The sequence below is a fragment of the Pangasianodon hypophthalmus genome, chromosome 13 (assembly GCF_027358585.1).
Source record: "Pangasianodon hypophthalmus isolate fPanHyp1 chromosome 13, fPanHyp1.pri, whole genome shotgun sequence".
Lineage (NCBI taxonomy): Eukaryota > Metazoa > Chordata > Actinopteri > Siluriformes > Pangasiidae > Pangasianodon > Pangasianodon hypophthalmus.
Genome location: NC_069722.1, coordinates 22,566,060 through 22,592,222, shown reverse-complemented (window position 1 = coordinate 22,592,222; position 26,163 = coordinate 22,566,060). Strand labels below are relative to the sequence as shown.

Genomic DNA, 26,163 nt, shown 5'->3' with positions numbered 1-26,163 from the left:
TACTTACAAATTGCGTACATATGAACAGACGTGATTGTATTTTTTGTTAGGATTGCTTTTTTTTTATTAGATTTATACTTTATACCATATTAAATGGTAACAAGCCCGGCCACTGGGAGTGTACTCTCAGTGTCGGTCCCAAGCACGGATAAAATGGGAGGGTTGCATCTGGCGTAAAACCTGTGCCAAATCAAACATGCGGACCAATGATCCGCTGTGGTGACCCCTAATGGGAGCAGCTGGAAGAACAACAGCAACAAACATATTATATTTGTAGTGTACGTGATTTTTTTGTGAAAGTTGCAGCTTTGTGTAAGTCGTGTTTTGAGCTCAGAATTGTTGTAGTTTGTTGCTAATGTTACCAAACAAGCAAACAGTATGACATGTTTATCCAAATAAAAAGCGTTAGCATACACATGATGATCAGAGAAAACGGGTCCAGAGTCTATCTAGTAGTACGAGTGGTGTGAACCTTATTAACCTGGTGTAAGAGAAATAAAACACTTTGGACTCATCAGTGATCAGCCATTTTATGAAGCACATCACGTAAATATCTGCTCAGCTGTCCTCCAGTGGTGGACCCTCAGCACTGATGAATGGCTGAGTTGTGAATAGGTAGTAACTGTAACTGTATGTTATGTGTACCTGACAAAATAGTGATAAAATGGTAAAATCTCTAAAAGCTTTTATTACCCATATGCTGTGCCCAGTAACATATAAATAACTAGCATTACATTTTCTCAAGTTTACTCTCATTAGGAGTTGTCAAAATCAGCCGCTAAGATCAGGCCAGGCGAAGTCTTGATAGCCTCAAAACTTTCTTTTTTGACTTTTGGTTGGAGAAAAAAACTCGTCTGAAATGAATGGCCCTGCTCGTGACTAACAGAGTGCCATTGGGGAAGCTGAGGCCAAATCTGAAACAAGTTGCTAAAGAATAATTTTCACTTCCTGGACTCAGTGCCAGCATGCAGGAACCTAAATAATTTCAGCTTAATTGCTGACAAGATGGGCAAATAATGAGGTCGAGCTTTGCAACTTGTTTTTTTTTTTCTTCCAAACTTGTAGTAGCACTGCTTTTATTTCTCAGTAACACATAGTGCCGATTGTAGGTGGTTGGTTTTCAGTCAGTGGGAAAAAAAAAAAAATCTCAGTTGTAATTGTATTAATTTGCATAAGTGTAGCAAACCGACAATTTTTTTTTTACTAACTACAGGGTTTATTTGAACCTTTTCCTTAAGAGACTTTTATTTTCGAGAGTACACCGAGACAATGAAATGAAACGTTTAAATGCTATCAGACATCAGGGACCAAATCTCTGAAATGCAAATAGAACATCCAGCGAAGGCTTAAACATGATATTTAATGGGCCATCGGAGGATGATCAAGCCGTCATTTAAGACGGAGCTGATATGTCTAAGGGCCGTGCGCTAATGAACAGGAAGAAACCAGAGAAGAAGCAAGCGGACAGTCTACTCCTAAATGAGTCATAATGGGCTCTACCACCTGCAAGGCATCGATCAATAGCGATGGGGCTAATTGATAAGGCGTTATTAGCAGCGTTCTAGGTAATGGGCATTGTATTTCATCCTGTCTGCGTGGGCGATGTGGACGAGGGTTGGTGATGAGGCACCGGAAACAGATGGCAAGGTCAATGGCGCCGCTAATCCAGATGCCAGTCCACCCTGTTAGATGGCCTTACTCAGGTCAGAGCCAACGTGTGAGGCTGCATTGCTGCATAACTTTACAAGCAGTACTAAAAATTTGAGTAGAATTACTGTTACCACCCCAAAAGATTTTTTTTTCCCTATTTTCCTATAACAGCACATCCTGAAGACATTTATTCTTTTTATACCACAGCAGTTTGTCAATTATTACAATTTATTTATTAAGGAACAACACATTGTTCTTTTTATCCATTTATAATTACATTTCATGTTGTGTTCCTGTTATCTCTTATGTTATAGCAGCTATAAACAGTCGTCCCCTCACACGCCTCTTTTTTTCTCTCTCGAAGTTAATAAAACAAAAAAAATACAGTTCGTCATTTAACCGAGAAACTGCGAAGACTTTCCTGAATGTTCCAACTCTGACACTTGAGACCAAGTCTCCAAGACTCCTTCCATTAATGTTGAATGTTTGTGGTTTTTCACGTTACGTGGCAAGTTTATCATGTTACAGAGAACCATAAAGCGCAACGTTGCCACTTTAGCTTTGATGGTTACAAAGCACTGACACTGGGGACTCTTTCCATAAATTCCAACAAAAATGTCCAACTATGGAAGCCATAACGTATTAGAATGAATACATTAATATAAACCTGTGATTTTCCTCGCAGCCGGAACTATTATAAGAAAATGAATCAACACCTGCTGACCAAACAGAATGAAGAATTCAAGAGTGCTGTGGTATGAAAGGAAGGTAAAACCCGTGCCATGTGATAAGATCTTTATTGTGGAACTTAAAAGGCAGTAACTTCTGACCTTGTTGAAATTTAACCTTAAGCTTTTCATCAGTAGTAAACAAACTTGCTTCCATTCTGGAAGAGAGATATTTTAAAAAATAAGAATAAAAATATATTTATCAGGACACCAAGGTTAGGATAAAAGTTCACATAGTCTGACGATTATCAAGTGCTCTGCTCAAAACAGCTTTTTTGTTCACGCGCATTCCGAATACACTGTGTCGTGGATGAGGTAAGTGTGGACGCAAGGAGGAGGAATCTTTTTCCAAGATGCTCTGACATAAACTGGGCGGCTCGCCATGTCCCTCGCAAGGGAGAGATCCGATGCATTGAAAAAAAGCCCTGAATAAATAAACAGTGCTTATTACATCAGCTCAAAAAGGGTCTATCAATAGCTATACAATAACAAAGCATATTAGAGCTTGAAGTTAGAGAAAAAGTGGATCTTCTTTTTCACTATGCTATGCATTTTCACTAAGATTTGGAACATTTACACAGTTTTAACTTTTAAAAAAGTCACCAGGGTTCTTTTAGGGTCTACAAAGCATGTGCGTTTTTAATTGGTTTAAGCGGTTACATGTGGATTTTGCGGGATCCTTTTTGAGGTGCGTTTTCCTCATTTCTTATAATGGATTGTATGTGTGTGGCGGTTTGGGAAAACCCATCAGGTGTTGCTGTGGCTGAATTCTAGTAATCATTCAGGTTTTGGCCACCATTGAGCTTTTCCATCTAGAACATACACTATTTGGCCAAAAGTTTGTAGACACCTGACCATCAATCTGCATGTGCTTGCTGAACATCCCATTCACTCTTCTGAACATCTGTCAGGTACAGATGTTGGGTGAGGAGGCCTGGGGTGCAGTTATCATTCCAGTTCATCCCAAAGGTGTTCAGTGTGGTTGAGGTCAGGGCTCTGTGCAGGACACTCAAGGTCTTCCACTCCAACCTTAACACACCATGTCTTCATGGAGCTTGTCTTTTGTAAACAGGGGTTTGTGTCATCCTGGAACAAGTTTGGGCTTGACCCCTTAGTTCCAGTGAAGGGAAACTGTAATGCTTCAGCATACAAAGACACTCTGTACAAGTGTGTGCTTCAAACTTTGTTTGGGGAAGAAGCACATATGGCTGTGATGGTCAGGTGTCCACAAACCTTTGGCCATATAGTGTATATTGAACATATGTTGTATATTTTCTCAATTCTACGCAAATTCGGTATGACCAAATGATTGGCTTGATTGATTCTTCGAACCAAGCCTATGGTGCGTGCGATCCGACATTCCTTTAGTTCCCCACTCACAACTTTAGTTTCTACTTCCAGGTAGTTCCCATATACTGTTTGACACGCAAAAATGGATGAAAAACTCATAACGGTGGTTTCATCTTATCCTGTCATATATGACTTCTTATTAGAGACATTCCGAAGCAAAATAAAGCTTGGAAGGAAGTACCAGAGATCATCAGTTCCTCTGGTCAGGGACATTATGTTGCACCGCTAATATGGTTAATCTTCACCAGGTGAAGGGTTTCCCCATAACGCCACACGTTTACTGTAATCTTCATGCTGATGCAAGCTCAATTTTAGTTCATATGAGTCTATTTTATACACTGCTTTTGATTTTGAACTCCAGTTTTTAACACTGCTGACTCAGTGTGTCTCACCAGTCAATTTCCATTGACTCCAAAAGCGCCCTGATTCGCTCAAGCGGTCAGAATAGCTGCTCTGTATCATTTCTCAAGACAAAAAACGGTCAGCTTTGAGCTGTGATGATTCACAACCTGATAGATGTCAAGCCATCTGCTATTAGTAGAGTCATTTCTGTTTTTGTTTTGTTTTTTCCCTTTTCCTTAACAACAATGGCAGCCTCTCGTTTCTCTCAGCATAGCGTCCGCATCCCACGCAAAATCCATTTCAATTCCGACCCACAGCTTACAGCCAGGAAGTAATTACTTCTGGCCGAGCGTGGCGTCCTTGTTGTTGTGCGGAATGCAATCTGGACCAACAGCAGGAGCATGATAGAGATTCCCGAGCATTTATTTTTTCATTCAGAGCAAATTTGCTCAAGAGGACCACTGGGCTGTCATTCCTACTGCACAAATGTAGGTTGTAATGTTGATGTGTATTATTATCTGGAAGTGATGTCGGTATTATGAATTGCCGTGATGTGTATACAGCGAAAATATCAGGATGCTTCCAGACTGAAATTTGTTCCGGACAGTTTGAACCTCAGAAAAATTGTCTGCTGTTAGCATTCGTTCTCTCTTTCCCTCTCTCTCTCTCTCTCTCTCTCTCTCACACACACACTCTGTTTTGATTCCTTTAACCTCTGAACAAGCGCATTGTCTTTTTTTTTTCTAACTCTTTTCTTAGCTCTTTAATTAGCGTGCAGGTCTTTACCAGGTGGCTGGGGTATTTATCACTTATCAGGTGAGCTGTTTTTCACAGGGCCTCCTCATCAGCACCTTGGGTTATAAATAAACGAGCTTTGCAGTGATGAAGACATGATGGCTTAATAGTCCCACGAGAGTTTTGAGTGACGGAGGAAGCTAATGGGTTGAGCCAACTTGCATAGCGCTGGAGCGTGATATGAAGGCACGTGAATCCTCGCTGTCACGCTGCGAGCGTTCGTGCACTCTAGGTGGTGACAGATTTGGACAGGACGCTGTTTTGACAGCAAAAAGTTGGCGTGTCATCGTTATTGCGTAACTTTTATCTTATATTATATTCTTCTACACTTTGACAGCAAACACTGTAATTTCCTTTGTACCACTAAGTCATGAGTATTTCCGTCTCTTGGTAACTTTAATAAAGAAAAAAAAACGAGCGGTTGGTGATGGAGCGATGGTTTATATCTGCTATAACATAATCTAGCTTGTTTCACGGACATTAAATGTAACTATGAATACATAAAAAGTCCAATGTGTTCATTAATAATGAAAAATTGTACTACTTGGAAAACGGCTGTGGAGTAAGAGGAATAAAACACTTCCAGACGTGTTGTTATTGGACTTCATTACTGCCACTTCATCCCACCACCCTGTTGTTGATTATTTTCCTACGTATAACAGCACGTTCCTCAAGCGTTTTAGTCCCTTCAGGGTGTCACAACCTCCAAGCGAATTGGCTCACCTTAACCGCTTCCTGCGGACCTGCTTAAACGCCCCACCGAGATGAAGGTGTTGAGCAAAAGAGCAGCGCTGATTACATTCCCGAACGCTTCATTACTATCTGCTAGCAGATGGACACCTTTAGCACATACCTGTAGCATTGCTAATTTATTACCTGAGGTGCATATTTAAGAGGGACGTGTTAGCAATGAGCTCACTCCTACATGAGTCTCAATAGAATGTTACAGATACATCTGGAAAAAAAATATGAAACACACATACACAGAACGCTAACATGACTAGCAGTGGTCCCAAGTAGAGGTGCTTGGGACTAATTAGCACAATTTAATTTGCCTTGCCCAGTTCTCCCAAAGGTATAGCGCTGAAATCATCTTGCCTGTTAGACGGAGAGAAACTCAACCATCCGTAGCTAGCGTTATTCAATTAGCATATTTGGTAATTGGCGCTTCTCTTTCGAGGTTAAACGGACGCAGGGAAAAAAAGATCAGTTTCATTGGCTAGGATGACAGAGCACAAGCTTTGGCTTGTTTTTTTTTTTTTTTTTTTTTTTTTTTTTTGCAAAAAAAGATAAAATTAAATAAATAAATTTAAAAAAAACCATTGGAGCAAATTAGCGCCTTGGCAGCCCGGAAAGCTGCGAACACCTGTGAGTCTAAGACTCGTGACACACACACACACACACACACACACACACAGCGATCTTATATCATAACGATCCAAACCGCACAGTCCCTGAGGGGCAACTTAACGTGAAAAGTGTAAATGGATAAATACAATTGACATCAGAAATCCAATACCGATCCACGCTGCTCGCATATCGAGGCGTTGATGGCTAGATGTAAACAAAAAAAAAATCAATCAACAGGCTGGTGTCAAATTGAACTTTCACTAACCTTGGCTCACTGCTTATTTTAGTAAATCTGAGTGTGTTAACATTCAATCTGTGTTTTTAATTGGAGGGGAAAAAATGGCTGGAAAAGGATTTTCTCAGCTTCGTGTGAATGTAATTGCGAGGTTAACACATTTAAACCTTGCCTTTAGCTGATTAGCCCATAGATTTCACTCAAGCCATGCAGAAAATGAATATTTATTGTTGCCAGAAGGTTAAGAGTTTTGAATTTCCTCCTGTATAAAAAAATGTATATGTATAACTCTGATCCTTTTTAAAGCAAGACACTACAGGTGAATAGGATCTTTTTTCATTTACATTTACATTTATGGCCTTTGGCAGACGCCCTTATCCAGAGCGACTTACAATAGTGCTTTGAAGTCTATCAAAAATACATTCTGAAATTAGGCCTATATATTCTGATATATTCACAAACTAGGAATACCATCAGTCCAAAACTCTGTTGGGGAGGTTTTTTTTTTTTTTTGTGAAAGTGCTAACTTTCGCAAAAAAATTTTTTTTTTCAATATCTAAATATCTTCTTAAATATCTATGATAAAGCATGATGGTCATGTTTTAAATATTCTTACTCTTAAGTTTTTATTGTATTTTTTTTTTTCAAAATTTACATTTATTTATAAGGAAAAAGATTTTAAAAATATGAATTTATATATATATATATATATATATATATATATATATATATATATATATATATATATATATATTAAATGGCATGTATAGCACAATGGCACAAATTCACAATTGAATTTGGAAACAAGCTTTTCAGGGATGTATGACATGGCGTGTGTCAGTTCTTCGTAGTTGCTAAATTTCAGAATAAAACAGTGAAATAAACATTTTGCTGTTGAGGTTTGATAGTGTTTTTGCTACACCTTATGAGAGGACATGCTATAGATGCAATTTATCCAAAATTCTAAAAAAAAAAAAAAAAAAAAAAAAAAGATTGACATGACCAACCATAAATGTATGATCCTTAAATAAGGGCTGTTAAAAAACACACACACAGCATACGAACAGAAGAGAAACTGCACTTCTTCCAGAGCACCATGGTGTTTGGATACTTTAAAAGAGATAAATCTTGCAATTTGCCAAGTTGCTAATTAGTATCATCACACTTCGGCCACTGGAAATTGCGAACTTTTTTTCAGGATGTAAGTTTAATCATCAAGGTTTAAATAATAATAATAATAATAATAATAATAATAATAATAATGACGAAGTTTTGTTTGGCGCACAAGCACAGTGTGAGTCTGGTTCATTTACTCTCTGCACATCCGAGCCAGTGCGATTGAGGATCTGAGTCGAGGCTCAGCGTTGAGTACGAGGCTCTCTGCGGCGCCCCCACCCCTCTGGAGTACGCAGGGTTCACGTGTGTTTTGCTCACAGGTTCGAGACCTGGAGGGAGAAGGTGTGTGACGACTCGATCGCACCTCGTTAACGCACACACTGAGCTGTGGCTGCGTTCCTGCCTGCCGGCGCTGCTGAGCTGCAAGTGCGACGCTACCACCATCTCCACATTCCTTTTATTCACATGACTCACATCACACAGTGAAATCGTACAGTTTTATACAATTCGTATGCAGTATTTTACTTTAAGGCCACTAGCTGTTATAGTTTTGTAATTGGCTTCTTAAGATACATCCCACTGGCTATAGTGTCTACGATAAAGCATGATAATTGTGTTACTTCTGGCTGGCTTGAGGTGGGCGGGACTATATTGGAAGGAAGTGACATCAGGAAATCTCATGTAGAAATCAAAATTTTTGTGCCTGAGTGACTTCTAGGACATTTTGTGTACACTTTAGTGCCAAAATTCAAAACCTGATTAAATTTTTTTTTTCTGTTTTGATTTACTCTCGTTCTAGATTTTATTTTCCTGACTTTTTTATTTGTTTTTTTCAGACTCTATTTTTATTTTTCCAACCTCTCTTTTTATTTTTTCTGTTTTTATTTACTCGAATTCCTATTTTTATTTTACAAACTCTTCAGTTTTCTTCAGCTGAAGATTTCTTCAGTTTTTATGTACTTAATATTTAATACAATTTAATATCATTTCTATTATTTTTCATTTACTTTCATTCTTTTTTTCTACCTGATTTCTTCTATTTGTAAATTTCTTTCATTCCTATGTTTTTAAACAAATTCTATTTTATATAATGTCTTCTATTTTTATTTTATTTCACTATTTTATTTTTGGTTTTTATTTTGTAAATTCTTATATTATATTATATATTATTTCTTAAAGCTCTATTTTATGATTTCTGTGGTTTTTATTTAATCTTATTCGTATTTTTTTTTATTTTATATTAAAATCTACGTTATGAAATTCCCTCTTTTTTATTTAATCTAATTCCTTTGTCTCAACAACCTATTTTTTTGTTAACAGCCTATTTTTTTTATTTAATCTCGTTCTTGATTTTATTTTACAAACTTTATATCTTTTTGTTTTTATTTCATTTCATTCTTGGTTTTTATTGTTCTCATTATTTTTTCACTAGTATTAACATGCTAATTATTTTAAATCAGGGCCTATACCCTTGCCATTGTTAGACCAGCATGTGTGTGTGTTATTTTTTGAATGCACTGTACCTGTACATCATCCTTTCAAGAGTGTAACCCTGAACCAGTCAGGATTGATTAGTGCCAGGTTTCTCCAGCCTTGAATAATCCATCACAAAGCCTTGGTGGTCTTGTGGGTGACTAAATCAAAGCTGTTGCAGTGTGTGATGGAGCTTCTCAAAGACTTCACCCTTAAACTGGGCTCTAGGTGAAGAAATTAGCACACACTTTGCTAACATGCATGTATTTATAAAGGCTAACCCAGAAGTTTCTCATCAGTGCTTTAGATTTCCGGTACTGTTTCTAGGTCAAGGCCAAGTTTAATGATGTTATTAGCCTCTCTGCGATGTGACATCTCAGGATTGTGTAATCAATAGGAACGCAACCGGGATGAAAGACAGTAATGTAATCAAAGTGTGCGATTGCCATTCGGTGAATATATTTGACGTTCATTTGGGCGACGTTATTTAGCCGGTTAATGCGTTTTAAATGGATCTGTTGTGTTTACGTGTGGAAATCGGCGTGCTAATGATAAACATCATTACCACCTTTGGGATGATAATGCAGGTGATGGCGCTCATTATGGGTAAGGTCAAGTGTACTGGAGTGCGGCGCTTCATTGCATCGATGGGGAGAAAGAGATAAAAATGATTTTGAGGAAAAAAAAAAAAAAAAAAAAAAAGCTTTTCTGTTTGTGCAATTTGAGCAAACCCCCTGACCCCGTCCCCGTTGGCAGAGGAGTGTCTTGTAAGTCACTCAGTCGCTCACTCTTAATCCTGATGAATCTCAGCACCAAGCCCCCACCCCTCCGCTCCCTCGCCGCCACCGGGATGTCCGTCGTCTGCTCGGAGCCCTAATTGAATTTCCTCTCTCACAATGAAAACACACTCTAACCTGCTGAGTTTCGAGCCGCGCCCTTGATAAGCAAACGACCCCCGCGGAATTGAGGTCAGTGCCATCGAAAAACAAGAGCGAGAAAAATGAAAATAAAAGTGGGCTCCATGACGTTTGTCCCAGGTCCGCATGTTTTTGTACAAACACACACACAGACACACACAGACACACACACAGACAGTCCTCCAACCACCTCTTGGCACTTTTGGGAGCTCAGGGGAAAAGCGACTCACACTGAATGGATTTGGGTTGTGAATAATGCATGGCGTTGTCACCTAGTCACGCACAACGCACTCGCTCAGGGACTGACAGCAATCCACTCTTACAAGATGTTCACTTCGGTTCCTGATGTAATGTGGAGCAGCGTGTCCATAAAACAGAGCGCAGTCACAGAGGAGATCTTAAGCCATGATGGATCTGATTCAGGACAGCTACAACGTTCTGATGAAGCAGGAGTCTCCAGGGGGTGGATCGCAGACACGGTGCTGCACGTTTTAGCCCCAGTAGGCTCTGAATTTACTACCAATTGATTTAATTAGTTCATTCATTACATTTTTATCTAATCAGGTTCAGGTTTGAAAAAGTAAAACAGACTTTTTTTCATTCAGCTTTAAGTAATGCCTGCTTGAATGATAAGTAAGGAGTAGAACTCTTGTGTTGTTCTGTTGTAGGAAAATAATCAGCGATAGCCTGGTGTGATGAAGCGGAGTCACTGTTACCATGCCGAAGTTGATTATTTTCCAGTAACAGCACGTCCAGCATAAAGTTACTTCTTTTATTCCTCTGTTTATTTACACAACAAAATTTATCATTTATTAATAAACAACATATCATAGTTTTTAATCGGTATATAGTTATGTTTAAACGAATCAAGCTAGTTCCTGTTCTCACCTACGCTATAGCAGGTGTAGACTCTAAAGCCGTTTCCTCAGCAGCCTCTCTTTCTTTCTCTTTCTAGATGTTAATAAAAAAAAATCGCAGCGTGTCGTGTTACCGAAAAACCCGGAAAGTGCGAGTCTTGTGGCACTGACACTGACACTGGAGACTCCTTCCATAAACGTTCTATAAAAGTCTCCTCACAGAAATCTGCACCATGTGAATTTTTTTCCATCTATTTATATATATATATATATATATATATATATATATATATATGTATATGCAGCGTCCACTATACAAGTCCATGTGTATGTTGTTACCATAGTAACGATAACGTATTAGAACCAGCACATTGATATTTACCTGTACAGCCAGAACCAATCAGAATCGAGAATCCGATAATAGTAGGATACTAATACATGTCTAGTAGAGCTTGAGTGTACTAAGCACACTATTTGAAATAAGATATCTAAAATAATGATCAATCAATGATCAGTGTCTGGGTGGGCGTGGCCAAATATGCTAATGAGCATGGTTGATCTAATATGCTAATGAGCATGTTTGAGCCCTCTATTCGTGGAGCCCAGTGTGTCATTCGAACAGGACAGCTGGAATTTTTTTTAAAAATGTATTTTTAACTTTGTATCCCGGACAGACGTTACATCAATTTTTGTCACGTCAATCTTTTTTTCAAAATATTTTGGATAAATTGCATCAATCTGTAGTAATAAAAATATCCAAAAATGTTAACTTCTCTGTTTTTGTCCACTCAGGACCATTGCATTATCTGAAGGCTTAAGCTCCGCCCACTTCTCAAACACATCATGTCATATATCCCTGAAAAACCTTATTTATTTACAAAATGTTTAATTTCTTTTCGTATTGTATGTATTATGTAAATGAATACATTAATTGATAAGCACTGTAACTGCAGTCTCTATATTCTTCCCTGTGTGTTTTTTTTCAGTCCATTAATACCCCAACTGATTCAATCATATTTTATCAAAGCATTGATTCGTGACAGTCAGGCTTTGATCAGATCACTCGGGATTAGTCAGGAACGAGCCTCGTCTCTTTGTGTATAAACGATCGAGAGCTCAGCTGCCAGGCTTTGTGATCCTTATATCAAATTTATTTGCTATCAGTCAGACATTAAGATCTGGCTGATATGATATTTGGCTGATACAATGAAGCGTTCATTAAATTTTCTTTTTCCAGATAAGCAGATGCTGTTGGGTCCGTGCCCAGAACACCTGTTTTTAAACCGGCGCACTGCAGCGGGTCTTACGCAAGGATTTGAATTGTAATGTTCCTTTTTTTTTCCAGCTGTTTCATCATTTGAAATCATGTTGATTTGATTTCTGATGGATGAAATCTAAAAGCTTATCCGCCTCACAGACACAGACACGGAGATTTGCATTTTAATTTTCATTTCTCACATTTGGGCATCTGATATTTGGAGCTGTGTTATCTCTCATGTGCATGTTCCTTTCATCCACAATCAGACAGAGAAAAAGAAAAAACACAAACACTGAAGGAGGCATGATGCTTTTTACCTCAGCCGACCTTTCTGTTCCGGGAAAACCAGGGAAGAACCTCAGGAATGTTACCTTAAATATTTTATATTAAAAACGAGATTGAACTGCGATGAAATATTGTTTACAAAGCAAGCCGATCAAACCGATCTAAATAATGTCTAGGTGGGAGTGGCCTAATATGCTAATGAGCATGTTTGATTGCTAGCGCTCTGTTCATCGCGACCAACTTGCCACTCGATTAGAACAGCTGAAACAGACACTTGTGTCCACTGCATTAGCTGAAGGCTTAAGCTCCACCCACTTCACGATCACAACGTCATGTGTCCCTGAAAAGCTTTCTTTCTTTCTTTCTTTCTTTCTTGATTAATGCATGAAATTTTAAATTTATGCCCATTTCTATCCTTAATTAAAGGAATTTGTCAGAAGGTTTAAAAGTTTTTCTTTGCTAATCATAAAATAAATATTTCAATTCTAACAAGAGTAAAATATTTTATTAGGTTTTATAAAATAAATATACATATAAAAATAAATATTTTTATAAAAATAAAATTTTTTAAAACTTTTTAAGATTTTCTCATTGTTCCCGATAAACTCAAGTTGAATTAATTTTTTTATCATAATAAAAGCTGTATTGGCGGGACAAGCACCATCTACCTTGTGATTTTCATATATAAGCTCCGCCCACTTCACATTAAAACTGGAGTGATTCTGACCTGCAGACATTTAGATATAGAAAGTTACCAAGTATTCACAGAAGACCAGAATAAAACTAATTAGAAAGCAGTCATGAAATTCAGTTCCCCTGGACAACGATTTGCACAGTGATGATAGCAGAAGGTTGTGAGTTCAAATCCCACGACTGGCACGAGAGCCACTTAACAATTTCCCTATCAGGATTATTAAAAGATATCAAGAGCCGTTTAATTGGAGTGACTTTTGCCTGTCTTTTTTTGTCTTCCCGGGCGTAATTAGGTTGACGCCTCCCCTGTGTGAGTGATAGCAAGAGTTCAGTTCTGTCTTCGCCTCAGTCTTTGCTTCAATTATGCTTCCACTGCCCGTGGCTCTTGCTTGAAAATTACAACAGCTTTCCCCATCACGATACTCGCTTCCTCGGCTAATCGTTCATTATAAAGTTTCACCTGACTGTATATCGTGCATACTCATGCAGCACAGTGTGTCAGGCTACAAGCCCGTGCTTTAATGCATGACCAACCCAACGCAGTGGCAGAGTCATGTTTATGAAATAAAGGCCGCTCGGCGGAGAAGAATACAGGCAATTACGGGAAAAAGAACGGCGCGAACAAACGCAATGCAATTAGGAAAGCAATCTGGGCTGGAATTGGCTTTCCCTCAAAGAGCCGAGCCCTTCAAATAATTGCGTTTCACTTTTTAACACAAACAATAATTAATGCAGCCAAAAACCATCACATTTACCCATGATGTGCTTTGCATATAGTCTTTCAGGAGCTGGGATGGATTTTAGTCCTGCTGTGTTCTCTCAAATCAAATACAGAAGCTCTTGAACTTGTTGAGAGAAGCAGGTTTATGTGTAATAACATCGAATCATGTACTTTTGCTCATCAGAAGATTGTATTTATCAGTATTTATACACCTGAGTGTTGAATTCTCGATTCTGATTGGTCAGAAGTTGTTGAGTTGTTGATTTATTTTCTATAACAGCAGCTCTGAAAGCAGTTCCGTCTGTAAGGTTTATATTATTACTCTCGTTTCCATTACGTTATCGTTTCTATGTGTATGGTAGATGCTTAGGGTTTTCTGTAAGTTTAATAAAGTTTATTTAACATTTATAGAAGGAGTCTCTAGTGTCAGTGCTTTGTGTCAGTCAGAGGTAAAGCTGTAACTTTAAGTTTTCAGACACAAGAAAGATTTCCAGACGAAAAGTTGTGAAAGTGAAAGCGGATGTTCCACAACATAAGACGTATAACTATAAACAGATAAAAAGCATGATGTGTTGATCTTTAACAAATAGAAATTGTAATCGTTGACAAATTGCTGTGGTGTAAAAGAAATAAAACATTTCAGGATGTGTTGTTATTTTAGAAAAAAATCAGCTTCAGGGTTTGATTATCTAATTTCTAAAAAATACATAACTGAAGATGTTGATGATTTTCACCACAGATATGTCACATCTTGTTAAAAAAAAAAAAAAATCCCAGTTTCCGACACCACTCGAATGCGACATTCATCTCCACCATTACAGACTCAACAAGCGTTGATGAGTGGGACTGAGGCTAACGTAGCTAACAAGTAATGGTCTATCGCAACCAAAATCTTTAGCATAAATACTTGATCAAATATAATAACGTTTGCTTTGCACCTTCAGGGTTGGGGGTTTGGTTCCTGCCTCCGTCCTGTGTGCATGGAGTTTGCATGTTCTCATGCGTTGTAGGCTGATTGGCATCTCTAAATTGTCCGTAGTGTGTGAATGGGTGTGTGAATGTGTGTGTTTGTGTGAGATTGTGCCCTACAATGGTCCCCCACCTTGTAGGGCACAGGGATAAGCTCCAGGCTCCCCTGTGACCCTGTGTAGGATAAGCAGTACAGAAAATGGATGAATATATAGTAAATAAATATTGTAAGGTAGCATGTGCTACACTTTCTGCTACAATTCAGCGTTCAAGCTTAGTGAGCCTAGTGAGCGCTCAGGGAAAAAAGATTGTCCAAGATGGCCGCCCCATAACTGGGAATGTGAAGATTTATTCATATTTATAAATGATCTTAAATCAAACAGTGTCCTAAACTGTTAAGAACTGGATAGGATTTGAGGCAGATATTTATAAATAATTTTAAAAAAAAGTGTGAGATTGATGTCTGTTACTTGTTAGCTATTTTAGCATTGTATTGTCAGAAAACATCAGAAACGTCCTGCTTGACATTTACATAAATTACATACATAAATCAAGCTTAGTGCTCGTTTCTTTACTTGTGTCCGCCTAAAGGACGGTGAAGATCTCTGTGAAAACATGGCGAGCATTTTAAGCAAGAGAATGAGGAGCGAATGTGAGGGGACTAGATAAAGCGGGAGACATGGACATCCTCAAGGTCATGCTTTTGTATTAAGAGATGAGTGATAGCCAGAGGGGAGATATCACAGAGTCGCTGAGATAATGCAAAGAAAAATTATCTCAGCCTAATCTTCCTTTACACACATGCACGGACACACGCACGCACACACACACTTCCTCCCTACAAACCACGAATGCATAATGTGCTACAGTCTTTTCGTTGATGGTTAACTCTGATGGCATTCATTCATAACTGTCAGCTCAGAATTGAATTATTTTGTGGGATGACTTCACACCACTCGTGTAGGCAATACTCATTGAGCCGAGGCGGCTGACAAATTGTCACAATATCTAATGATTTTTTTTTTCCTTTTAGAATCCATTTAGGGTTTTAAAGAGCTATGCTCATCAGCTCGTTCATGTGAAAAAAAGCACAGAGAACGACCAAGTGGGGAACATCCATGTCCTTCTGAAAGCCCACAGAGAGTTCATACACTCCGTTTAAAGGGTTCTTCGGTTTAAAGCTTCTATTTAAAACCATACAACAGAGGGTTCCCCTTGGAGAAGGCGTTTAATTTTTCCAGAGTCCGGATCCTCGAATCCAGAGAAAATTCTGGGCTTTTTTTTAATGCATGATGTTTATCTTCCTCAGGTTTCCCAGTGATGCAGGTGAAGATCGACATCTCACGCCAGCAGGTGGAGAAGATCTTCGGGCTGGAGGATTACTGGTGCCAGTGTGTGGCCTGGAGCACTACAGGAACCCAGAAGAGCCAAAAGGCTTACGTGCGCATCGCCTGTGAGTAATGCGAAACATCGAAACCACAACCAAAACTCTAAATCCAGCGCATAAAGTCCAGGGAAAAAGGTTTATAATTCAACAAGATTCAAAATAGACTTGCTTTAATGAAATGGTTCCGCTTACTCCATATGTAGTCCATCAAATGAGACATGTACTCTTTGCTGTCCAGCATTGCTTCTTTCATTTGAGAAGATGCAGTAGACTTCGCACGCTGCAGAGGAAGCACATGCTAGCCTTTATACTCCCTGGTTGGTAGGGAAGAACTAGCTAGATTAACATGAAAATGGGAGGCCGGCAAATAAACTAGTGTGTTTAATCCAAGTATAATCCAAGAACCATTGACAACCAAAGTCCGGAAAGTAAGCCTGGACTTAACAAATCACGATTAGACTTCGCAAGGAGGAACAGAAACAACAGGACAGAAATAACAGAACTAATCATGGTGAGACACGGAACAGGTGAACACATTAGGATAGTCGGCCAATATAAGAACAGGGGAGAGAACTAAACTGAAATAAAAACTCAACATGGGGGGAGGGGAATGGGGAGGGGTTTGTGAGCTAGTTTGTGGGTATTGGCTATTACCCAAAAAATGGGGAGAAAATGAGGTTAAAAATGAGATTAAAGAGATGAATAGTGTCAAGATTTGCAAGATTATAAAGGAATGCAAAAAAAGTTGGGTAAGATATACTTTCATTATCACAAAGACTTTTGAAAGATGGAAAAAGATGTCTCAGTGGAACGTCTAGATTTCAGCCAGAGCAATAATTTAACATAAACATCTTTTCAGAAACATAGAAGAGACAAAAATCGTGGACAAATCTGAGCAGACAAGGATTGACCAAAAGTAGACCACTGACAGTGACTGGCCCAGTTATGGACATCCATGAATAACTCTGGTTACTCAGTGCTCACTGAGATTGACCATTCCCGAGAGTGAATCCCACGAGTGGCAGGAATGAGGCGGGACTACACCCTGGATAGGATCCCATGTTATAGCTTCAGTGCAAAAAAGTCAGAAATCAAAAGAGGAACATTTGTGTAAATGTCTTTTTTTTTCCACCAAACCATTTTCCTTTAATGGGTCTCTTGCTCTTGTGGAATTTGCTGTTACTGACACGCTGGAATAAAAAATTGTTTCAGAATTGCATTTGGCCAATCAGTCTAACCGCTCGAGCCATGTGTTCCCCGAGGCTGATTGATTCAGATGGGTTTGTACGACTTATTTAATGTTTGATTGGGAAGTTTGATCGGAATAAGCCTGCGGCGTGGTAATCCACTAATCTGCGTTGGCGCACTCGGTAATTGCCTCGAGAGGCCGCACGGTTTCCATATCTGTCACTGTGATAATGCGATTAGGCTCCAGAAGAATCACGTGTGGGCCAGTTATCATGTGGCCTGACACAGGAAGAGGGGATGCTTCATTTTGCTGCTAATGTCTCAGACAATGCAGTCGTCGCCAATCCCGGGCTACGTTTGTGGCTGAGAGCTCCTCGCAATCAAACCGGATTTGTCACGCATCTCAGTGTGCTATTTCGAAATCTGCCACGAGAACAAAGAGGGAGTCGCTCTCATCTTTGGTGTCAGATGTGCGAAGACGAGCCACTGTTAAGTTGCTTGGGATTTTTATAGCCCTATTAATCTCATCATGAACATGTAGCATTTAAAGCAGGAAGTGGGGGAAAGAGACGGATGCTTTCAATTCGACCTTATTCGAGTTCTGCCTGTCAGATCAGGACGGAATTTTTCCAGCCTGTCCACCGTGTCGCCCCGGACCGTTAAATCCAGTTTAATTAAAATAAATGAGGTGGGGCTCTCGTCAGCAATGCCATGATTGTTCTGGACAGGCGTGCAAAATGACTGGCAGTGATGTCTTCACACATGAGCTCCACTATTCTGATATTCCACAAGGCCAGCCATCTCCATGGGCACCTCTCTGATGAACATTTATGAACATTTATTCAAAAATTGTTTTGAAAACATTCCGCACTACGACTCGAACTCTGTATATTGCCTATAACACGATTTGGAGCGCCAAATTCAATCCGAATCCCATCAACACTTGTGTCAGTAGCCTGTGGGTATAGGACACATACTGTGGTGTATGTGTGTATGTGTGAATCTCTCAGTGTAGAAAATGCGCACTGTGTGGTGTGTGTGTGTGTGTGTGAAAGGGCTAGGGAGGGATAATGCAATTGCTCTCAGTTGATGCTTGGCCCAGGGGCTACAGCCATCCTCGAACGCATCCAAGCAGCTCTAAATAAGCTCTAGGGCCTGTCCTATGGTTCCATCTCACGCAGGTGGATCATCACGAGCTCCCAAACAAACAAACAAGAGAGCAAACAGCGGCTGTAGACAAGACTGCTGACGCCTACACCGAGTTCTGGAGAAACCTGCGCCTTTCTCTCATAACTAGGCTTGCTATATGTGTTGTGCAGCATGGCTTTAGGTTGCTTTTAGAGGACATTTTCAAGGTTATCCTGATATCTTCGAATGTAAAAAGTTTAAAGACCTTGTTGCTGTCCAGATGTGTTCCCATTTGATCATATCGACTCCTTCTTGATCTGATTTCTGATTAGCGAAGACGTGTGTGTTTATTCTCTGCTTCGAATTCAAAACTCCACTACGAAACAAAACAGACTTAAAATCGTCTTATTTATAGCCATGAATTACTCACTAATAGTAGTGAAAATGCTAAATAGTAACTGTTGTCACTATTCAGTCATGGTACATAGCCCTGCTCCAGATGCTCACAGTGTGGCCTTAAAAACCAAAGATTCATGTTCTTGCTTGACAGATCTGAGGAAAAACTTCGAGGAGGAGCCATTGGGCAAAGAGGTGGCACTCGACCAGGAAGTGCTTCTCCGCTGCCATCCTCCAGAGGGCGTCCCTACTGCTGAGGTGAGAGCAACTTGTTTATTGATGAAGCCATCTGCTAATTATGCCACTCGTTTGATTTAGCCTTGCGTCTGTATCAGCCAATGTTTCGCCACGCGAGAGATTCAGCCCCTGCTTTTTGGCACATCCATTAGCTCCATTAATAATGTAGGCAGTTTTTGCGGAGGGCACAGGACTGGACCAGACTGCGTCCAGCTGCTTCCGCTCACGCTGCTCAACGGAGCGGCCTAATAACAACAGCAGCTCCCGCAGACGTTTGCTGCATGAAATATTCAGCTGCAAGCTGACTCGGTTCTGCCTGCCAAAGGGTCCAAAACTGACTGAACACTCAATATTTTGAATTCAGTACTTTGTTTGCGACTCTTCAGCGATTGAAGCTAATCCTCTGTCCTGCTCCCCAGTGACAAAATTAAACTCACTTCTTGAGCAGATGTCAAAGGGGCACCAAACTGAGGCTGTGAAAATGGCTTTTTATTGTTCCTCCATATGTGTGTGGGTGTGTGTGTGTGTGTGTGTGTGTATGTGTGTGTTTGATTCTCCAGGTGGAGTGGCAGAGGAATGAAGAGTTGATCGACCCCAAGGCTGACCCCAATTTCTTCATCACAGTGGACCATAATCTCATCATCAAACAAGCCCGGTTGGCCGACACCGGCAACTACACCTGCGTGGCCAAGAACATTGTGGCGCGACGCAAAAGCTCCTCAGCCGCCGTGATTGTCTACGGTGCGTCTCTTCTTCAGCTCCTTGTCTCTTTTCACACACTCCACGGCTTTCACCTATCCGATAGATACACAAAACTCTGAGATGGGGTTTGACCTCAAGAGGAGAGAGTAAATCACTTGAAGCTAGGTTGATAGACAGCTTGGTCTGCAGCACAGAAGGAGATTTTAAAAAAAGTTGACTTAGCCAAAAGCGTTAGTGCTAATAACTGCATGCTAATGTTATAAAAGGGTTTGGATTCAGCATTACTATAGCAGAAACCACCAAACTATATACACAAACTAAGAGGTTATGGAAGTAAAGCTGTCACTCATTCAATTTAATCATTAGCAATAACCTTTCGATTTTTCAATCCTATGTGTACCTGTTCATACATACTAAAGTCAGATTTTGGCTTTTCAAAAAATCTAATTTGTGACACCCACTTAGAAGAGAAAGACTTCTTTTTACCACCTCTCACTACGCCACGCTAAATTCGATAGCTAGCTAGCAAACCTGGTAGTAATGTAGACAATCCAAAACATTGGAATCGGTAGAGCAACGAAGCTAGAATGGCAGGTGTGTATATGTGTACAAAATGACATTATACAGTATACACAACGTTTACAAAATATGAATATACTTAAATGCGCTAATAATATGCTAGAAATTATGCGAATTACGTTTAATCTTGTACGTTGTCTTTTTTTCTAGCTTTAAAAAAATGTTTTTTTAATTTTTATGTATATGTTGTATAAGAAACATTATAAAGAGTGAAAGATCAAGTAGCAAATATTGAAGTATTGATGTGTTGTTCAGCTCGGTGTGTGTTACATGTTACGTGTGAATGCTACACACTGACACTTTGAGTCATTTAAATATTTTAACGTAATTTCGTGGTCATGAATAAGAGGAAAACTTCGGTAACCAAGCCTGTTAAAATATGTTAGGTTACAACTCAGTTGCAAAATATTAGCAACAGCCTCTGATATTAGCAAAACATACATGACTAGCTTGATAAATCTCGATGTCGCTAGCTCTTCCGCAGTCGTGCGTCTTCTCTCTGTACGCTGGTACTGAAATTGGATAATGAATTGCCTTGATAAGCTAGCTGACCTTTATTATTCTGCGCAGCCTTAGCCCATTCCTTACTGCAGACGGAGGTCCCAGGACTCCTCGGACTGAAGCTAGCATACATTAAAGGGACATAATGGGCTCGCGTAATCAGGGCACAGTCAGTCAGTCACATGAGGCAGAAATCAAGAGTTCCAGTCTCCCGGAAGGACACGGAAAGAGTTTAGCCTTTATCTTTTTTATATTTAACTGCCGCTTATCAACTGAGTTATTAGTTATAACGAGAAGGACAGGACGGCGACATGACTTTCACAAAAAAAGGATTGAACGTTCGATTTTTTATTATTATTTTTTTTTACACGAATAACTTTAGATATAAGCCAAAAAAAACTGTGCTTCAGTAATAAAGAAATTATTTGTAAGGAGAAAGGAAAGAAAGGTCTAATTTTTTGCTTTTTTGCACCATTAATCAGAGGCAGAAAAACAGCGAGTGAATGCTAGGTCCACCAACATGACGGCCAATTTGCCTCCATTGTAAAAAATTAATTACAGCAAAAATCTTTTGAATAGCTTTTCATCAAAAGGAACTATTAGACCTGATCCTGTGATTTTTTTTTTTCTCCCACTATGGCTTCACATTAAAATGTCACTTTACTCATGTGAAGCTTTGCCGGAACTCTCATTGGCTGTGGGGTAAGGGCTGTTATTAGAGCCGTGGAAAAGAAGGGTAGAGATGCATTTTAACGAAGCTGGCTTTGACGTGGCTCGACTGTGTGCTAAGAGGTAATCAGGGCCTTCGCGCCAGCCACCGCCGCACAATTTCCCTCTCGGCGGTGGGCAATCACTGGCACTAGAGAGGCTCCGGAAGTGATTCAGCCTGTGAATTAGGAGCCCTCAGCGGCCTGACTGGTGATCAAGACTCCCTGACAACAAATCAGTCCCGAACAGAAGAAATCAGATTTCCTTTGAGCTCTGAGAGAGAAGCAGAAAGGAGACGTGGGGCTTGATTAAAAACACAGTGTGAACTTTGGACTCCGGATCATCGCACAATCCTCCAGGCTTATACCGTTCGCAGAGTAATGTATTGGCGTCTCGGACTACACAAGGGCCAGCGTGAGCGTGCACACCACACAAGCTTGTGGAAATGAAACCAGTGTTAAAACAGGTCTGTTTTGAATCGAGTAATCAGTGTGTGTGGTTCAGCGAGGAATGTGCCTTTAAAGAAGCTGATTGATTGCAGTCGTTGTAGCTTGACAAGGGCAACAGAGTGATAGGAGATGCTTTCATTCTCACAGTGCAGCCATTTTGTTGGGGGAAACTCCTCCACCAGTTGCTTTTAGAGGCACTTATCATGCTACCTAGTTTTAGCATTAGCATTGCTTGTGGTCCCCAGCTGTGGTTGACTAAAGCTCAGACTTCACTGTCTTGGATTTCTGTAAATCATGGACTGTAAATTCTACGGAAATAGAAGTACACTTATAATGAAGATATTATTGCAAATATGCAAAGAAATGGATCTCGTTCATTTCTACATTTTTCTGGCCCAGCAATTAGCTCCGCCCACAGCAGGAACAGAGCTGATTTAAAGATCATTTCCATAGGATAAGTCATTTTAGCAGAAATGATGGGATGGTTTAAGGGAAGATAAAGGCTTGTCAAAGTTTTTTTGTCGAAATTGCAGTTCACTTTAAAATTACAAACCATTCCATTAATCAATCTGATCATTTCCGATAATTCAGTGTGTGACAAAATATTAGCAAGTAATCATGTTTGGGAAAGATAAAACACAATCCTTATTGGCTTATTTGCTATAGCCGTTGTTGTTCACTGTTGTTAACCAAGTTGAATCCCATATATTAGCGCACTACATCAAATATGTAATGAATAAAACCCTGGAAGTTGCGCTGTTGTAGGAAAACAATCAATGACAGGGTTGTGTGAAGAAGTGGACTTACTGTTACCACCGCAAAGTGTTTCATTCCTCTTATACTACAACAATTTGGCGATGATTACGAAACAAGCTAGTTCAAGCTAGTTCATGTTATTGTTTATATTATAGTTATAAACTGCTACATATTCTTTCTGTTTCTTGAAGTTAATAAGACAAAAAATTCGAGCTCGTAATGATACACTGGAGACTTCTTGCATAAATGTTAAATAAACATCTCCTTAGGGAAAACATCACAAAATCAACAATTGCAAGTTTTTTCTTTGTTAAATAACAACACATTTATCACACCTTTTTGGTGTACGACATCCTTTTTAACTCACAGTTGGGTAAGTGTGAACTGTTCACCTTCTCAGAATGTAATATCACAGCCAACACTAAATCAACCAAGTAATACTCCACCTTCATTTTGAGCAGATGTTAGGCATTATAAGCAGCTGCAAGCAAATCCTCCCATCATTCGGAATAATGAAATTATATCCCAAAGCAGCCGGATTGGCCCTGAGCAGAAAAGCCCAAAGCAGAACGAGCAGGCTCTCAAGGAAATTTGGCAACTGGCATGAAACTAAAAGAAGTTGATGAACAATATTTTCATCTTATTCTAATATATTCTTTCACTAAGCCATAGAATGAGTCACTATCAAAGTGCTCGTATTCCGAGAGCACACACACTGTACTGGAAAACTTTTTAACGAGGACAAGTCAAGACACAAACTCTATATTTGTATAGAAAAAGTTCATTCTGTCATGTATAATGTACAAAACATGTAGTATATCAGACTGATTGCCTGATGGGATTACAATATCACAAGCCTAATAACTAAAAAAAAGCTGAACTTGAATTGAATTCCCATTGAACTCTTGATTCTGACTGATCAGAAGGTGTTGAATTTTCTAGAACAGCAGCTCAGACAGTATGGCTGTAATTCACATTCTCATTCTAATACGTTATCGTTTCTATAGTAACAGCTCATTCACATGCACTTGTATGCCAGACCCTCCACATAAACAGATTCAGACATGTGTAATCACTGATATTGGGAAGTTTTCTCTAAGGAGATGTTTAGTTAAGATTTTTAGAAGGAGTCTCCAGTGTCAGTGTTTTGTAACAGTCAGTAGTTTTTCCTCCATGGGAAAGTCTTCACGACAGAGGAATTTACATTTTGCGGTTTCTGAATAATAAACTGTTTATAGCTAGTATAATGTAAGCGTTGACAAGAAACAGTTTGTCTTGTGGACGTTTGATAACATTTAAAGTAACCATAAATGGATAAAAACTATGAGTTATCCTTAATTGATAATTGGAATTAGGAAATGAAATTTCATTATGACAGCCCTAATTGTTAAGGCTCTAGTTGAGGCTAATGGAAGTCACACACACACACAAACAGAATTAAATAAGACTTCTGATTCGTTTCCGCATAAGGGGGTGTAAGGCAGGGTGAAAGGTGTTGCTTGTCGGGTAACCCTGACTTGCTCTGTTCGTTTCTTTGGTGGGCGAGCAGTGAACGGCGGGTGGTCCACGTGGGCCATGTGGTCGGCGTGCAGCGCCGTGTGCGGCCGCGGCTGGCAGAAGAGGAGTCGGAGCTGCACTAACCCCGCCCCCCTGAACGGAGGCTCCGCCTGCGAGGGCCAGAGCGTCCAGACGAGCGCCTGCACGGCCACCTGTCCAGGTAAACGCCCACCGTGCTCGCTTCCTAGTGCGCTGTGTGGCAACGCTGCTAAAAAAAAAAACAGCTTAGACTAGTGTAACTGGATTAACGAGTAAGATTTAGCTAATCTGCCATCACGAACGCGCTAATCTGTGTAAACCGGCTGGTCTAAGCTGTTTTTTTAGCCTATATTGTAGTGGTGGAACTGTGTGCTACGATTCTCTCTGCGCTGTAGAAACTGTGCCTCTGAGTTGTCATTCAGTTTCCCCACCGCTACATCGGCCTGTCAGCGTATCGTTCCCCTTTCATCGTGAGATCACTGACTCACCTAACGTTAACTTAAGCGAAAGTTCAGCACGTCACTCTCTCCGTGCTCAAAAGATGGAGAACTGACAGGGAACAGCATCAGTTTCAGTCACAGTGGACTGACAAGTGCTTGTTTGCTAAAAAACGTGTGCCCCAAATTCTCAGCTGCTATGTACTCGTTTTTGGACAAATATAAAATGTCTTATAGGCAGTAACAGGAATAATGATGATATAACATTCTCTTATCAATCCTGCTTAGCTAGCTTTAAAGGCAGTTGTTAACACATTCTATGAAGGCCATATACTTAATTATTTATGATCACATTCATAACATGCTGTAAAATATTCATAGTGCGGTATAATGGTTTATAATAATTGCGTTGAACTTTTTACACAATGTTTATTATGCATTATAAAGTGTTTGGAACACATCATAATGCTAATAGCTTAAGAGAAACTCGGTTTCAGTTTGAAGAGTTGGTAACACTTTCTATATGTATAATAACCTATGAATACATTCATAACCTGTTATAATGCATTCATAAGGCATTGCATACTTTATTATAATCATTTATGAAAAGGCATTACACAGGTCTTGTGATGCTCTTGTGAATTGTTATTGGTGTTATAATGTGTTCTATGAACACTACTTATATGTTCACAGTTCATAATGCATTATAAAGATGGTGTAAAGCATTTCATAAATAATAATAATAATGATTTACATAATGCCTTATGACTGCATTGATATAAATGGGGTCATAGTTCATTGTAACTTTGACCTCATTGAAAGTATTCATTGTTTATTGCATTATGTATGTTAATAACTGTAATACAGTCAACTATTTATCATTTTATTATGTTTTAGGTGAAATTTTGGATTTGATTCCGTTGTGACGAAATGTAATATTGTAAATGCTGATGTTTTAATCTTTATACAAATATTATTATAGATGATTATGGACGTGGCCTTCATAGAAAGTGAGCTGAATAGTTAGAAAAAAACAAATTTACACCATTTCCAGGCAAGAAGTGTTCGGTCTTTAATAAGTATTGTAAGTCTGTCTCACCCAAAATCTTTTATTTAAATCTTATATAAGAGATATACGTAGTCACTTAGGGCCTCCAAGCCACCAGGGGGCGTTCTAAGAATGCATTATTTAAAAAAATAAATAACCTTAAACCATTTAATATAGTTACTTTGGATATAGATGTGAAATTAAAAAAAATATGAGATTTTATATGAGATTACGGAAATCGTGTGAAAGAATAAACAAATTTTGTTCAGTTTCATTTTTATACAGAATTTATACGAACTTCACATATGTAAACACTGGGAGGTGGAGCCAATGAGTGATACTGAACCATGCTGAGGTAAAAGAGATCCTCAG

The 26,163-nt window shown here is 39.3% G+C and overlaps 1 protein-coding gene across 4 annotated transcripts in view; it reads left to right on the top strand.

The window, feature by feature from the left end:
- Positions 1 to 26,163, top strand: part of unc5a (unc-5 netrin receptor A) — a 213,921-nt gene that overhangs the window by 116,372 nt on the left and 71,386 nt on the right. For 2 of the 4 annotated variants that reach the window (XM_053239204.1, XM_053239203.1), the window contains exons 3-6: positions 16,049 to 16,192; positions 18,993 to 19,096; positions 19,636 to 19,816; positions 24,320 to 24,487. In XM_053239204.1, the coding sequence (XP_053095179.1) occupies positions 16,049 to 16,192; positions 18,993 to 19,096; positions 19,636 to 19,816; positions 24,320 to 24,487 (597 nt within the window). The remainder of the gene's footprint in view (positions 1 to 16,048; positions 16,193 to 18,992; positions 19,097 to 19,635; positions 19,817 to 24,319; positions 24,488 to 26,163) is intronic. The other 2 variants (XM_026947083.3, XM_053239205.1) reach the window with 1 other exon arrangement.